This window comes from Xenia sp. Carnegie-2017, unplaced genomic scaffold (genome assembly GCF_021976095.1).
Source record: "Xenia sp. Carnegie-2017 unplaced genomic scaffold, XeniaSp_v1 HiC_scaffold_14, whole genome shotgun sequence".
In the NCBI taxonomy this organism is placed as follows: domain Eukaryota; kingdom Metazoa; phylum Cnidaria; class Anthozoa; order Malacalcyonacea; family Xeniidae; genus Xenia; species Xenia sp. Carnegie-2017.
The window spans coordinates 12,784,237-12,798,060 of NW_025813447.1; the positions used below are offsets into that span (position 1 = coordinate 12,784,237).

Below are 13,824 nucleotides of genomic sequence, written 5' to 3' on the forward strand. Positions count from 1 at the left end.
TCAATCTTGGCTGCACCTTCGAAAACAATTTCTCTTATTTCCCTCCTTTAACTAAGGAATCGAATTTTTGGCATAGAAAACAATTAGTTCATTATCTTGTTCCCAAAGCAAGCCTCGCCGGTGATTTGAAAGGTCGTGACCCTAAAAGTATAGCAACAATGAAGCGAATGAACAACGAACTACGGTCCACTGGACTTTCTTCACAAAGTCTGCGCGTTCATTCAGGAATGTTCTGTCGCCATTTCCGGTGAAATAAACACATCCGGATGTGTGCGTAGCAATTAATGAATGTCGAAATACGATAAGTTTTAAGTTTACGTTCTTATCAACTTCATTTTAAAAAGACAACCAAGCAAATTGCTTCTGTGCGATTAGATTTGTCATTTTAACGTCAGTTTACTTTTCAAAGTAAGTCAGGAGAAGGTGAACGCTGTGCTCTTACTGTTGCGAAGCGCTTGTTCAAAACATCTTAATTCTTATACATTCTGATAAACACAGAATTGGAAGACTCATGTCGGAGGACTTTGTGTGAAAAGGATAAAGAAGTTGCGAGTTTGGTTTTGTTTTCTTTGTTTGGCGACAGTGCTGTCTTTTTTTTTATGATTGTAATGTTAGCAGCAGGTCTGGTTTCTTGACAAAGTCAGCTTACTGGTACTAGAGTCATTTTAAATGCTGATTCGAGTTGATTTTCGAATTAAACATAATTATTTTTGTGGATGAATAATGAGTGTTATCACTGAGTATGTGTCGGCATTGAACGGGCACAAATGGCAGATTTCTTGCCTTGAGTTCTATTCTAGTGAAAGTACTGTATATTTGGCGTCTGGCTCATGGGATAAAACTGTGAAAATTTGGGATTTAAGCGAATGTGACGCTTGTACCAAACTTAAAGGCCTGCACAGAGGAGCAGTAACAAGTTTAGCTTGGTGTAAAAAATCACACGACTACAATATTTTAGCAACTACATCATCAGACAAAACGGCATGTTTGTGGAACAGTGATACGGGTAAAAGTTTGGCTCAACTTAAAGATCACGAAGGTTGGGTTCTTGACTGTTCATTCTCCGCAGATAGTCGCACATTGGCGACGTCGAGTTGGGATTCAAACGTTAAACTTTGGGATGTAGAAACGAAGAAATGTGTACGATCTTTAAACGACCATGAAAGTGGAGTATGGACTTGTAAGTACCATAGCGAAAATCCTAATATTGTTTGTTCTGGATCTGAAGACGGCTCATTGCGTGTATGGGATGCAAGAGCAACGACATCGAGATATTTTGGTGGGCACGATGATAGTATAAGAGTTTGCTCATGGTCACCAAATGGAGGCGACTACATAGTCTCTGGTAGTGCTGATACTACGGTAATTAGTTTTTTCAATTTAATAATAATCCTTGTGTAACTTTACGGTATTCAGGTTCGGACATATATACAAATCATAAGTTATCACAAATGTTCAGCGACCAACTGAGAGAAAAAATATTGTTTATGTTCTTGCGTATATCAACTATATCTTAAATTTCAATTGTGTGGCAGCTAATGATAAATTTCTCAAATATCATAATATTGTGTTGGTGTTCGAATAAATCGCTTGATTATTTAGCTATATCGTTTTGTAAAAGCTTTTTAATAATAAGGCCGGTATTGATCAGAAAAAATCCTTAAAATGTTCTAAATGATTTAAAATTAAAATTGTAAAAAATGTAGTTAATTAAAAATTGCACTGTAACTATTCTCAGTCTGTTCTAGTTTGTTCGATATGTGGCGCATTGTATGCACGCACATGGAAAGAAATTAATTCTTAATCAAAGTATTCTAACTATTTCTTTTATTTATATTTCTAATAAGCATAGCTTTACTTATTTGAAGAAATGCACTTCATGCGTTCTTATAATCAACTCACTTTAGTGACTTTCCCAAGAAATGTTTTGCTTAGTTTTGGACAATACATCGAAGGATGAATAGATTTTAACATCGTAATTAAATTTTTTATATCTTATGTTTATAGTATAATCGTTAATGAATTAATAACTCTTAAAAAATAACACAAAAACATAATAACATAGCTTGCTTGTTGGAATTCTGTCAAAAAAATCTACGTCCGTCTGTCTGGGATTGACAATTAAATCTGCTTAATTTAAGCGCGCAATTTGATATTCAACGTGGAGTGAAATAGACTTGTGAATTTAATCGACTTTCCTGCACAATCTTCTTATTTTTTGACCATTCTCTCTTTAAAGATGTTTGTATGATCAAACTAGAATAATCATTTTACTTGTGTTGCTACGTAAGTCTTATATCACAATATACGTTAGTCTTGTATCACAAAAACACTTCACACAAAAGTACGTATATCCTGTCGTCTCGAGAAGCCACCAACACTTCCCACGAGTATTTTTTATGTGTTACAAGTGAGATTCACCATCTTTATGTTTTTAGATAATACTTTGGGATTTCAGACAGAACGTTGCCCTCACAAAATGTTCTGGACACGAGGCTCCCGTTACCGATGTGAAATTTTACCCTTTGGTCGGGAAAGAGCGATACCCTATAGTTCTATCCTGTGGCGATTATTCAGTTCGAGTCTGGAATCCGCTGGCAAGCTCGAAAGAACTTTTGAAACTGAAACAGCATAATTTTGGTTGCGAGGTAAGTTTTAAAAAATAGGTACATTGATTTCTTATGTTCCATCCTCACTATGACATAAGTATAAAGAGATCAAGGACAGTGATTTCTATATACCATCCTTACTATGACATAAGTATAAGTAGATCAAGTATATTGTTTTTATGAATTTGGACCATCTTTATTATAAAGTAAATTCAAAGACATTGATTATATTCATTACAGGTTGAAGCGATAGCAGTATCAGACGATGGTACATTGTTAGCATCAGGAGGATTGGACAATAAAATCATTCTTACGGCAATGGATGTTCCTGTGGACAAGCTTCAAGACATGCCTGTGAATCTATCAAACGAGCTATGGACTCGACATAAATCACAAGAAAGAAAAACAACAGATAGTAAGTTTTTACAAAGTCGGTGGCTGGGTTAGTGGAGTATGTCACATGATTGATTTGTATGTCCTTCAAGTCAATTGAAAATTCAGCTTTTTACGTTCCATTCATTGTTGTTTTTCAAATCTTTATTTTATCAACGCAGATGTAGACGATTGCGATGGATTACCACATAGGGATAAGGAGTTTGAAAAACTTCTCGAAGAAATGCAGCATCATAACAAGAAAGACCATCTTATCATACCACCTGTTTCTTCAGCAGCAAGTCTTTTTGAAGGCGCTCTAGAAAGAAAAGATAACAAAAATCTCGTTAGTCGGTCATCATCCAATGACCACGTAGGTAGGAAAACCTCAAAATCAAAGAAAAAAGGATCAAAAAGACATAGACCCCGCTCTTATGTTCTGTCTGATGGCGATGCACCGTCATTATTGCTTAATGCAGAATTGACCAAGAAACTAGCAACATTGAAAAACGGAAAAAACTCTTCTGATCACACGGCAAACCCATTGAGTATGTTTTAATAACTTTTTTTTTATTTTAATGATCGTCTTTGTGTTCTGCATCTAGAGTCCTGGATTTCTTTGCTTACCTCATTCACATGAAGATTTCATGTCTTGTCTTTGTTATGAGTGATCTTGATCCTACTTTTTTATTAAGTTCTAACGTTTATTTTTGGCTTTACTTTTCAGCAAACGGTGCTAAGGATGGCAATGTAATGGAAAATGGATGTTTACATAGAGAAAGGCAGGAAATTGAAGAAATCAGCAATGAAATGGTAAATCTGGCAAGAGAAATGGAGAAAACGTGAAAAGTGTAAACCTCATTGTGACCTTCGCAGACTTAAGTGCCTAAATTACAGTTTTTAAAACAAGAATATATTGTTGCATTAGCTGCTATTATAGTGACTCCAATGTTTTAATTGAATTATGACTCAGATCTTCACCAGTTTTTATCTATCATCATCAATTCAGTCTTATTGACTGCCAATTCATCAGTAGAGAACAATCGTCTTATCTGTATAATTCTACTTGTATGTAAATTATTCGTAATTTTTTACCATAGATATAAATTCATCATAGTATTATGTACATTTTGCAATCAATGAATGCGAAGTACTACCAAAGTCGGTCGTTAAAACATGGGCTATCCTACCCCAGGGCTATTATAACTTTGCTGGTAATTGTTTAATGTAACTTTAAACGTTGATCGAAACGTTTTTGCTTCAAATATTTCTTTATATTGGGCAGTTGGAAAGAAACAAAGCATTGTTCAAAATGTAAGCATTGGCTTAAGCATTTACTACTTATGTTTAAAAGACAAACAGATTTAAACAAAAAATTTATTACTACGGTTTTTAAACACTTTCGTAAATTAGTTGCCCAAAGTAATAAACTTTAAAATGGCTTATCTATGACTTTATAAAGTTGTGTATTGAGATCGATATTTTCAACTATAGTGCCAAATACCATTGACAATGAATCCTTCCTTTATCATGTACCCACTTAGTGTAATGTGCAAAGAATATGGAATGACAACTAACAATATTTCGGATAAGTAGCAACAATGGGTTGGTGTCAACATTTCAAGTCTGTCACGTACAACTCGTTTGTTCTTGTGTTACAATGAGCATATTGATAAATAATATCCTGATGTTACTGTAAACTTTGGTTTAATACTGTAAACATTTCGCGTGCATGGTACAATGTGATACCAAGTCAAAGTTTATTTTTGCATAAATTGCAATTGGCCAAATTTGCGTAAACGGTACTTTGGTCTTGTTAATTTTGTTACTAGTGAATTCAACTAAAAAGCCAATCGATTTTCACAAATTTTCTTACTCACACATGCACAGCCGGTGGCTGACGAAGCAGCTTAAAAATTTATTGTCATCAACATACCGCTTACCTTACTAAGTGACGGCTCATTTCAGCTGGAGCGAAGGCAGATCACTGGTTGGGTTTTGGTTTGGTTTTGTAATATTTTGGAGTTCTATCATACTATTTTTTTTGAAGACCTTTCATAATATCACCACCTCACCAGCACATTTATCTGTCACGATCTTTAACGTCATGACTACTGCAATAAAAGAGCTGACCACTTTGGAAGAGTGGGAGGCCGAATGGGACGCTTTGTCAGACGAAATAAAGACTTACAAAGTAAGCGGTCATTTCTTGTTGATGAAGGTCGCTTTCAATTTTTTCTGTAGTGCATGTCATTGGACAGCTAGTTTAAGAAATGAGTGTGGTATTTGATGTTGAAAGTTGCCGGTATGTATGAATAATTAATGCGCAATTTGTGCATATATATTTGCCCTTGATTGCCCTGTTCCGTATCAGTTTATTTAAATTTGCATTTAATCATGTTGTGGGGAAATTATGCCATAAAATGCCTGTTCATTGAGGTTGTTTGGTTAGTTTCTTTTGTGAATTTGTTTGGTCAGATGACAACTACTTATCAATGCAAATTGCAAAGAAAATTGCAAAAATTACTATTGGGTTTAAATTAATGCACTTAGAGTGGCAGGGCAACTTGTGGTCAAGTATGAAAAATAAGACAGCTGTAATGTAAATACTCTCTGTATTCTAATATCAACTGTTGTTTGACTAGCAAACTAAAGTGACAGAATACAACGACCTAATGGCAAAATGGGAAACTGCTCAAGCCAGCTGTATGAAAGTAATTGCAATGCATAAAAAAAAAGTTGATGCATTTAAACACTCTCTCAAGAAGTAAGTTTAATTTGTCAATGTTCTATAATGAAGTATAATTTTTTGCTTTCTTTCAATAAGTTATCACATTGAATGCAATTTATATATGAGTTATAATCTGATACTTGTGCATAATATATTCCAAACTTGTGCACATATCAAAAAATTTCAAAGTTGCTTATTCTTTGATAATTATGGATGTATTTTATTATATTATAAAAATGGATATTAATCTTTAGGTTTTAAAATTTTACTTTTTTCCTAAGAGTTTCAAAAGCTTGCAAGGATGAAGAAAAACTACAGGTGTTTTATAAGCAAATTGAAGAAAATGAAAAGCAAATACAAGAAATGAAGAGAAACCTTCCAGTTAGTATAGGGTAATGGATGACTGCTTAGCTTTAAGATTTTTTACTCATGGAATTAATGCATGATTGTTACACAAACGTAACATTTTATTGCTGTTTTTTTCTAGATTATTCTTACGATGTTGTTTGGGAGACATTGACCTATCGCTGTATAGTAAAAAGTTGGTTAATATTGTTTTTAGGTTTTGTATCAATTAGTAATAAATTGTGCAAAAAAGTTATTATATATTTCAAAAGAACAAATTCAAATTTGAAAACTCTGCTTTTTGGTGTAGATATAAAATGTTATAACTGTACATAAGTCTCTGAATTTCTTGTATTCTTAATCCTTTTTGAAACTTAAAGTCAAGAGGAACATTGACCCGTATTTCAAGTTGAATGAGGAATGACACATAAAATTGTTTTTAGTTAACAGTTCTTCACAAACATTTCTTTTCCAATTTTATTTCTTAGTTGAATTATTTTGTTTCAAATGCCCCTCTAAAAATATGTTGAAAAGCAGGCTGTTAAAGTACATACTTAACTTTATATGGCATTATATTGTTGTCAAAATGTTTCTCTTACAGCTTTATAATCTTTGTATGTATGCCTTGTTTTGTAGACTTAACTACAAGAACAAATATGAAAAATTCAAGTTGATTATGACTTTAATCTCTTTCTTTATCTCCATCTTGAATTTGCTTGTGTTTAACCACAGGTATTTTTTTTCTCATTACATGGCATAATAACTCCTGTTCACAAAACCAACTCTTCTTAACTTTGACCATCAACTTACATGGTAACTTTGAATAAACTGTTTTCTGTTTTTATAGATTTACAGATGCTTTGTTTCATGCTGTTTTGCTTTGGTACTACAGTTCTTTAACATTACAAGAGCACATTCTATTGGTCAATGGGTCCCGGTAACTCGTAAAAAATTCAATTTAGTCAAGTGTTCAGGAAATGAAATTTGCTCATGACCTTGTGATCAATCAAAATTACAACAGCTCATACGGAGAAATGTTATACTGTTTTAGGATAAAAAACTGGTGGATTTTGCATCACTACTTGTCCATTCTGTTATCTGGATTTTTACTGATATGGTGAACGTTTGATTTAATTATTTAAATCACATTTAGTGCAAAGTTGTGCATCTTCTATCGTAAATATATTGTTTTTTTTAGGCCAGATGGAAAAATATATCAACTGTACCGAAATAAATTCTTTTATTTCTCCATTTATTTAAGTACGTTCTCATTTATTACTTCTAAATTAACAGTTTCATTTTTTTGTTATTGATCATAAGAAATCATTTTATGCTTGTTTGTATTTCAGTTTAACCTAGAGTCTAACAGCAAATTTGACCAATTTAGGTTTTGTTCAATTTCTACAATACAATTATCAGCGAGGAGTCCTTTATCGATTGAGAGCTTTAGGGGCCAGTCGTACTATGGACATAACTGTAGGTAAGTGTTGTGTGGGTGGGGAGCTAGTCATACGATGGACATAACTGTAAGTAAGTGACTTAACCGTAAGTAAATGCTGTGGGGGTGGGGGTTAGTTGTACTATAGACATAACTCTAGTTAAGTGTTGTGGGTTTGGGGGCTAGTCCTACTATGGACATAACTCTAGGTAAGTGTTGTGGGGTTGGGGGTTAGTCACACTATGGATGTAACTGTTGGTAAGTGGGAATGTTTCTGTGTTACAAAGCAATGACCAATAATGAATGGGCAAATGGTTTGACCAAATGCACAGTTGCTTTGTTGATTTTTATCGCTCTTAAGTATTGGTTCCGTTGTTTCATACAATGGCATTGGTTAAAGTTTATGATGATATTTTCTTTTACGTCTCATTTCAGAGGGAGTCGATACGAAGCGTTCTAATGGTCTTGGATTTATCGTTCCGTTTTTATGTGTGGGTTATGTGAGTAAAATGATTTTAATTTGAGCATTTTATTCAAACAAATTTTACATGTATTCTTTTTTTTGTGTTATTAGTTTCTCCAATTCTATAATGCCTATCTTCTTTTTGATCTGTCATTTTATAATGATTGTGATATGTGGCAGGTAATGTCAAAAGTAGACAGTATGTACCTACATTGAAATGTCATTTACTATGTCTTATTACGTGTACATTGAAACACTGTTTGTTTTATGCGGGAAATTTATGTTGTTCCTATGTAATTTCACGCAACAAAACTCGTAATAAAACTGGCAGCAAAACAAGCAAACAAACTAAAAGTTTAAAATAATGGAAGAACTTTCATTTCCATTCATGACATTCGTCCTCGTGTACATGTTTTATTGTCACTTGTCAGGTTCCATGTTGCGCCATGCTTTTCCTTGTCTTGGGCAGCGGTAATCTAATCACACTACTCTACGTCATAGGACAGAAGAACAAGATGCACCTTAAATCCTCATAGTTCCCGATAAGTACACGATTGTACAGTGCGAACTGTGGATTATCATGGTTTAATTTATACTTAAACCACGCGCACAAATTTATACGATTTAATTCGGGCACGATTCAATGGGTAAATTTATAGATACACACATTTAAAATATGAATTACCAAGACACCATAACTGTTTATAAGTTTTAATTAGCCATTGTCACCAAGCAATTTACAAATTATTAAAGTAAGTTAATTGTTAAATAAATAAGAAGTTCTTAAAAAGGAATTATCTTTTAAAATAAATCAAGACGTTTGTTCTCATTTTCAAACACGAAATGTGTGTCAGCACCTGGATATGACCATCCATCATCCATCATGGTCTTTATTGTGCTTCCAACCAAAGTGTTGTGTTATTGTTGTCATCTCCTCCATTATGAAATCAACAGATCTGTAAAATTGACATTAAAGGATAGACATTTTGCATTTCAAATAATGTTTTTGATTAGTTGAGTTGACCATGTATGTGAAAGGTCTAATAATAAGATGAAAATGGTATCTTTCCCTAAAAATTTCAATGTCAATGTAAAAGTTAAGGAAAGATGTTTCATAAACCTCTTTCTAACATAGAATATTACCGATCAATAGGTTTAATAATGAAAGGTATAGCGACCAAACCAACTGCTGTAGTTATCCACGCGCGTTTCGCGAGCGGAATATGAGATACATAACAGCTCAAGAATATTCCAGTTGCAACACAGATTCTGTTTATTGTAAAACCGGGAATTGCTACTGATGCCAAACTTTGCCATGTTAATGCTTTCACAAACGCTTCGGTACTTGAACGCCATCTCACTTCATTTGAAAAATTTTCCGTCGTCTAGTACAAAGATGATAAGTAGTTTTAACAAATCTATGTATTACTTGTTTTTACTACAAACTCACACCTTTTTCATTGCCATTGTTTTTGAAATTGCATCGCCAAAGGCGTAGCAGGATGCGACCAAATAACAGCCAAGATAACTAGCTTTTGGAATATGAGATTTAAAGGCTTCGCCTATCTCATTGGCGTAACCTAAATGCAAATATTTTGACCTTATTTAAATATTTAATAATAGAGAATCATATAAAAGTTGAACGTATAAATGGAGTCTATAGCTTGCAAAATTAATATATTTATGTGAAATACCATTGTACATACTAGTACAACCACTACCGCCTGTAGGCCAGACTGAAAAATTTGCCCGTATAGGAGCAACTTTGCACAAAGTTTTCAGTCTGGTCAGAACCTTTAGGCTCTTAGCTTAGCAAGTGCCAAGACCTAGACCGACACCAAGAGTCATTCAATCATTAATCATTATATTTATATATTATAGTCAAGACATTAATTTCTTGTCACCGTATCAACCAATTTTTTTGTATCATTTAAATATATAGTATAAAAATTGGAATAATGCAAAAGACAAAATGTGATGCATGAAGTAGAAACGATTTTACCTAAATATCGCATCCATGTATCACGAAACAAGTCAACAGCTTCTTCTCCTTTGTCAGCCATATTGGATTTCATAAACCAATCAACGATTTAAATGACGTGTGTAAAATTGTTTGTCGTTGCTAGGCAAAAGTAAACGGAAAGTACATATTTATTTGTACAATTTTTTACAAACCACATCGCCCTTTTTTAGCCAAATATATGATTATTATTAATGGTAGGTATTGTTCAAATACTATTGATAAAAATATGTTACATTATTTTGGGATATTAATGTAAACGGTCATAGTAACTGTGAAATATGAACACCAAACACACAATTAAACTTAGGATTTTCCTTCTAAGGACCCCTTAGCACTATTGGGCAAATTTTTAATCATTGTTATGAAATATAGAGATGGAGAAACAGTCAACCTCTTTATCGGTGACGTTCAATATTGGAATGGATGATGAGGTACGCAGAAAGGAGCCTCGCAGAATAAAATTGATGAAAAAGAAACATAATGAAAAGAAACGACCGACGGCCGATGAAATTGAACAAAAACAAAAGCTAGCCCATGCAAGGCGACAGGTAAAAAATTATGATAAATATATAGTCTAATGTGAGTGGTTATAGACATTATTCCAGCATTTTTTGAATTAGGAAAGAATTAAAACAGATTAATGAGAATACATGAACGTGAGGAGGCAACTAGAAAACTTGTATATAATGTTGAAATACTACTTAAACAGCAGTCTTTAAAACAAAAGCAGTTACAAAATCCTCACCAAGACATCAACTTATTGACTAATCAAGAGATTCTTCGCACAGCTTATAATGTTGCAAAAGAATTTAAGCAATTGAAACAGCAGCTTGTCAATATTGATCTTAAAGTTGATGAGAAACAGCACAAACCCATGCAACAAACAGATACAAAGTTGAAACAGACCATACAAAATGACATTATCAAGCCAAAAGAGACAGTGGATGAAAAACTACAAAGAAAGCAACAAGCTGGTATCTACTTTGAGATTTCATGTGACAATTTAAAAAAGAATAAATCATGCAAAGATACAATAACAAGTTTTAAGAATGTTGTGAGAAATGGTAAAGAAATTACTGATGTTCAACTAAAAGAAAAGCAAAGAAAGGCAGCAAAATCTAGAGAGGTATAATATTTTGCTAATAAAACTGTTGTCACTCCATGAAAGCATTAGTTTTAACTTTAATACTCAGGCCTTTCAAGTATTCTATTATTCAACTTAAAATTGTGCCTAGAGAAGACTGGAAACTAGAGTGAGAAGGTGCCGCGAGAGCAGGGAAGCATTAATGAAGCTACAAACCAAAGTAAATACTTACCAACAATATGAAGAAGCTCTTCAAGACAAGATAGGATCTTGTGTGAAGTTAAGTAATTCAGAAGCAGCTTCCCTTGCCAATGATATTGCTAATGGATTTAGTATATTACATAGAAAGTATGAAAAGGATCTAAAAATGGCAGAAGACTTTGTATGGTTTTATAATGATTGATGATGTTAAATTTGCAATTCACTGTGGAAAAGTCAGCCTGATTTTTTCCATCCCAATATTGCAAATCTTTTATCAGTTCACTTCTTTAGAAAATTATTTTCATTATTTCATTGTTTTCCAGTGAACAAAAACAAAAAATATTTTGTCAAAGTAAAAGAAAAGGCTGGCTTTAAACTTGTTTGTATATTACATCTTTTTTTTCGTCGTTTATTTAAAATGTCTGATGTAAAAATTATTATGTTGTCATCTTGTGCAGGAATAAACTAAAATAAGTTTTTAAAATACATATCATGTAATAGGATATTTTAAATAATACAAAAATGCGACCACATTTTGAAGAACACTAATGCTTTGCAGATTTATCTCTTTGTTTTAAAAACTTTGGCATCTTATGGTGATATTTCAATGTAAATGGTCCAGCAGATTGCGTAGGTGTTGATGTTTTTTCATTTCTTATATCATCATATACAGTTGATATAATTACTTCCTTATCAGCACGAGGTCTTTTACAATGATGCTGTAATTTTTCTCCATAGTAGCCAAGTCCTGTTTTACAATAAGGTAGCTGTCCATCAACAGGTATAGGCTCTGTTATACCTGCTTGAGAGCTACCTAAACTTGAGCCAACTGTCCACCCTTGATTTTTCATCAATTTGCTACCAAAACCTTTTGTGTGTTTTTCAAAGTATCCAATTTCTTTACAATCCTGATCATCATCTTTGTCAAAGTTACGTTGCTCTGCTCTTCTAATATCCATTAAGTCATTAGCGGTTCTATCCCCATAACCTGTGAAAGTGAATATTTTTTGGCTTGTTTGTTTAAACCAGTAATAAAACTTCGAAGATGATAGTGCAAAAACTCACCATTTTTTTCATAAATATTCACATCAATATCCCAGTCATCTGCTGTTTGTTCATCAAAATCTCCATTCAAGCTATCCCAATACGCAGCATCAGTATAAAACACAAGTCCACTGCCACCTTTTTCCCATTTTAACTCAATCTTATTCTCAAACAATCTCTCCTTTATACGACCTTGGCAGTCAACGTCATCATGTAATGCTTCATGTCGTTCCCATTCTTCTTCAGCTTCTGATTCAGTGTCAGAAATCAACTCATCTGGGCCTTCATTTGTAGTGTCACTGGCACATGTAATCTTTTCAAAAGTAGAAACATTTTTGTCATTAACTTTTGATAAAGTCCTCGATGAAGTATATTTGTGTGATGTCATGCCGGTATCAGCTAATTCTGACTTACAATCTTGGTTTGTTTCCCTAACCAAATTCTTACTTAACGAAACACCCGATTCATTTGCTTCATCACAATAATCAAATCTGACATTTCCATAACAATGCTTGCTTCTCCCAGTTGGAAAACTCAGTCCTAGCTTTTTAATCACATTTGGTGGCAATTGACATGATCTTATTAAGCTCATGAATGATTTTAAGCTTGTACCAACATTTCCATTGGGCATAAACGATGGAGGGTGAAGTTCTGATAGTTTTAACAAGTCTTTTTTACAGAATTCAACATTTTTTCGTTTAATATTTTTCACTTCTTTTCTGGTTTGAAACGTTTCAATAGCTATAAAAGAAATTAAATTGGTATTTTTAACTTTTAAATCAGTGACTTGTATTGGAAGTAAAAACAGCTTACACGTATTATTATTTTGAATCAAAACGGTAGAAATAACTGCTTTTTGCGTCAAAAGTTTCCCACTCCTACCAATCCAATTTTCGCCATCATATTTTGTGAGAAATTTTTCAATATTTTCAGTCCTCATACAAACAATACAACATGTTGTTTTGCCTTTAATTGTCCTCTCGTTTTCAGATTGTCGCAAGTCACCCAACAAGTCCTTTTGCCTTTTCAAAACCTCTGGTCTGTGACGAAAATGAAAGCATTGAAACTGCTCAGTTTCTACAAACTCTGAGAAAAACGATCGAAGATCCACCGAGTGGAATTTTGAAGGAATATTACCGACCAAAACATAATCGAATTCTTGCTTTTCGTCTGACATTGTTTTTAATTTAAAAAAGATAAACATAATATTTTCAGGTATTTGTAACCTGTCAATTTTAGGGTATTAGCAAATGTTGTACAATTCATGATCAGATTTTACAACATATTGTTTTCTTTTTCAATAAATATTTCTTTGCGCAGTTCATCGTTCGCAATATTTTCAAAGTAGTTATGTTTGGATTTGTGGAGAAAATCAAAAACATTCCTGTTCATATGGTAAGATGTGGCGTCATTAAAATGAACAAACATTCAACAATTTCTTCCTAATTTTATGAAAAAATAAAAATTACAATATGTATTACCTCATGGTAAAGACATTTTAACGACATTATAGA

At 33.2% G+C, this 13,824-nt stretch overlaps 5 protein-coding genes across 5 annotated transcripts; 3 read left to right on the top strand and 2 right to left on the bottom strand.

The window, feature by feature from the left end:
* The first annotated feature begins 307 nt into the window (after positions 1–307).
* On the top strand, positions 308–4,426 carry LOC124435032 (vegetative incompatibility protein HET-E-1-like). Its single transcript, XM_046984976.1, has 5 exons — positions 308–1,362; positions 2,439–2,648; positions 2,850–3,024; positions 3,164–3,529; positions 3,709–4,426. The coding sequence occupies exons 1-5, from the start codon at positions 724–726 to the stop codon at positions 3,825–3,827; spliced, it is 1,509 nt and encodes a 502-aa protein (XP_046840932.1). The 5' UTR covers positions 308–723; the 3' UTR covers positions 3,828–4,426.
* Positions 3,159–8,956, top strand: LOC124435033 (transmembrane protein 120B-like). The gene is made up of 13 exons (XM_046984977.1): positions 3,159–3,165; positions 4,934–5,175; positions 5,627–5,748; positions 5,994–6,104; positions 6,200–6,253; positions 6,694–6,789; positions 6,905–6,994; positions 7,109–7,174; positions 7,256–7,317; positions 7,445–7,537; positions 7,931–7,995; positions 8,070–8,138; positions 8,390–8,956. Exons 2-13 carry the CDS (start codon positions 5,089–5,091, stop codon positions 8,492–8,494), a joined length of 1,020 nt encoding a protein of 339 aa, XP_046840933.1. The 5' UTR covers positions 3,159–3,165; positions 4,934–5,088; the 3' UTR covers positions 8,495–8,956.
* LOC124435039 (mitochondrial fission process protein 1-like) lies at positions 8,654–10,045 on the bottom strand. The gene is made up of 4 exons (XM_046984985.1): positions 9,961–10,045; positions 9,411–9,538; positions 9,102–9,343; positions 8,654–8,914 (listed from the first exon to the last, which is right to left on the bottom strand). Exons 1-4 carry the CDS (start codon positions 10,031–10,033, stop codon positions 8,833–8,835), a joined length of 525 nt encoding a protein of 174 aa, XP_046840941.1. The 5' UTR covers positions 10,034–10,045; the 3' UTR covers positions 8,654–8,832.
* A 140-nt stretch (positions 10,046–10,185) lies between these two features.
* On the top strand, positions 10,186–11,797 carry LOC124435035. The gene is made up of 3 exons (XM_046984981.1): positions 10,186–10,529; positions 10,602–11,107; positions 11,217–11,797. The coding sequence occupies exons 2-3, from the start codon at positions 10,622–10,624 to the stop codon at positions 11,466–11,468; spliced, it is 738 nt and encodes a 245-aa protein (XP_046840937.1). The 5' UTR covers positions 10,186–10,529; positions 10,602–10,621; the 3' UTR covers positions 11,469–11,797.
* On the bottom strand, positions 11,632–13,487 carry LOC124435031 (G patch domain-containing protein 3-like). Its single transcript, XM_046984975.1, has 3 exons — positions 13,124–13,487; positions 12,332–13,051; positions 11,632–12,254 (listed from the first exon to the last, which is right to left on the bottom strand). Exons 1-3 carry the CDS (start codon positions 13,485–13,487, stop codon positions 11,812–11,814), a joined length of 1,527 nt encoding a protein of 508 aa, XP_046840931.1. The 3' UTR covers positions 11,632–11,811.
* Positions 13,488–13,824: the final 337 nt, after the last annotated feature.

What these genes read in the sequence shown, in the direction of transcription:
- LOC124435032 (XM_046984976.1), top strand. Translation starts at nt 724, where the DNA reads ATGAGTGTTATCACTGAGTATGTGTCGGCATTGAACGGGCACAAATGG. An exon ending in CTGGTAGTGCTGATACTACG is followed by an intron (nt 1,363 to 2,438) that starts GTAATTAGTTTT and finishes TTATGTTTTTAG; the next exon opens with ATAATACTTTGGGATTTCAG. An exon ending in AGAAAGAAAAACAACAGATA is followed by an intron (nt 3,025 to 3,163) that starts GTAAGTTTTTAC and finishes TTATCAACGCAG; the next exon opens with ATGTAGACGATTGCGATGGA.
- LOC124435033 (XM_046984977.1), top strand. Translation starts at nt 5,089, where the DNA reads ATGACTACTGCAATAAAAGAGCTGACCACTTTGGAAGAGTGGGAGGCC. An exon ending in ACGAAATAAAGACTTACAAA is followed by an intron (nt 5,176 to 5,626) that starts GTAAGCGGTCAT and finishes TTGTTTGACTAG; the next exon opens with CAAACTAAAGTGACAGAATA. An exon ending in TCTGGATTTTTACTGATATG is followed by an intron (nt 7,175 to 7,255) that starts GTGAACGTTTGA and finishes TGTTTTTTTTAG; the next exon opens with GCCAGATGGAAAAATATATC.
- LOC124435039 (XM_046984985.1), bottom strand. Translation starts at nt 10,033, where the DNA reads ATGAAATCCAATATGGCTGACAAAGGAGAAGAAGCTGTTGACTTGTTT. An exon ending in TACATGGATGCGATATTTAG is followed by an intron (nt 9,539 to 9,960) that starts GTAAAATCGTTT and finishes ATTTGCATTTAG; the next exon opens with GTTACGCCAATGAGATAGGC. An exon ending in AAACAATGGCAATGAAAAAG is followed by an intron (nt 9,344 to 9,410) that starts GTGTGAGTTTGT and finishes TCTTTGTACTAG; the next exon opens with ACGACGGAAAATTTTTCAAA.
- LOC124435035 (XM_046984981.1), top strand. Translation starts at nt 10,622, where the DNA reads ATGAGAATACATGAACGTGAGGAGGCAACTAGAAAACTTGTATATAAT. An exon ending in AGGCAGCAAAATCTAGAGAG is followed by an intron (nt 11,108 to 11,216) that starts GTATAATATTTT and finishes AATTGTGCCTAG; the next exon opens with AGAAGACTGGAAACTAGAGT.
- LOC124435031 (XM_046984975.1), bottom strand. Translation starts at nt 13,487, where the DNA reads ATGTCAGACGAAAAGCAAGAATTCGATTATGTTTTGGTCGGTAATATT. An exon ending in GATTCAAAATAATAATACGT is followed by an intron (nt 13,052 to 13,123) that starts GTAAGCTGTTTT and finishes TTTCTTTTATAG; the next exon opens with CTATTGAAACGTTTCAAACC. An exon ending in GAATATTTATGAAAAAAATG is followed by an intron (nt 12,255 to 12,331) that starts GTGAGTTTTTGC and finishes TCACTTTCACAG; the next exon opens with GTTATGGGGATAGAACCGCT.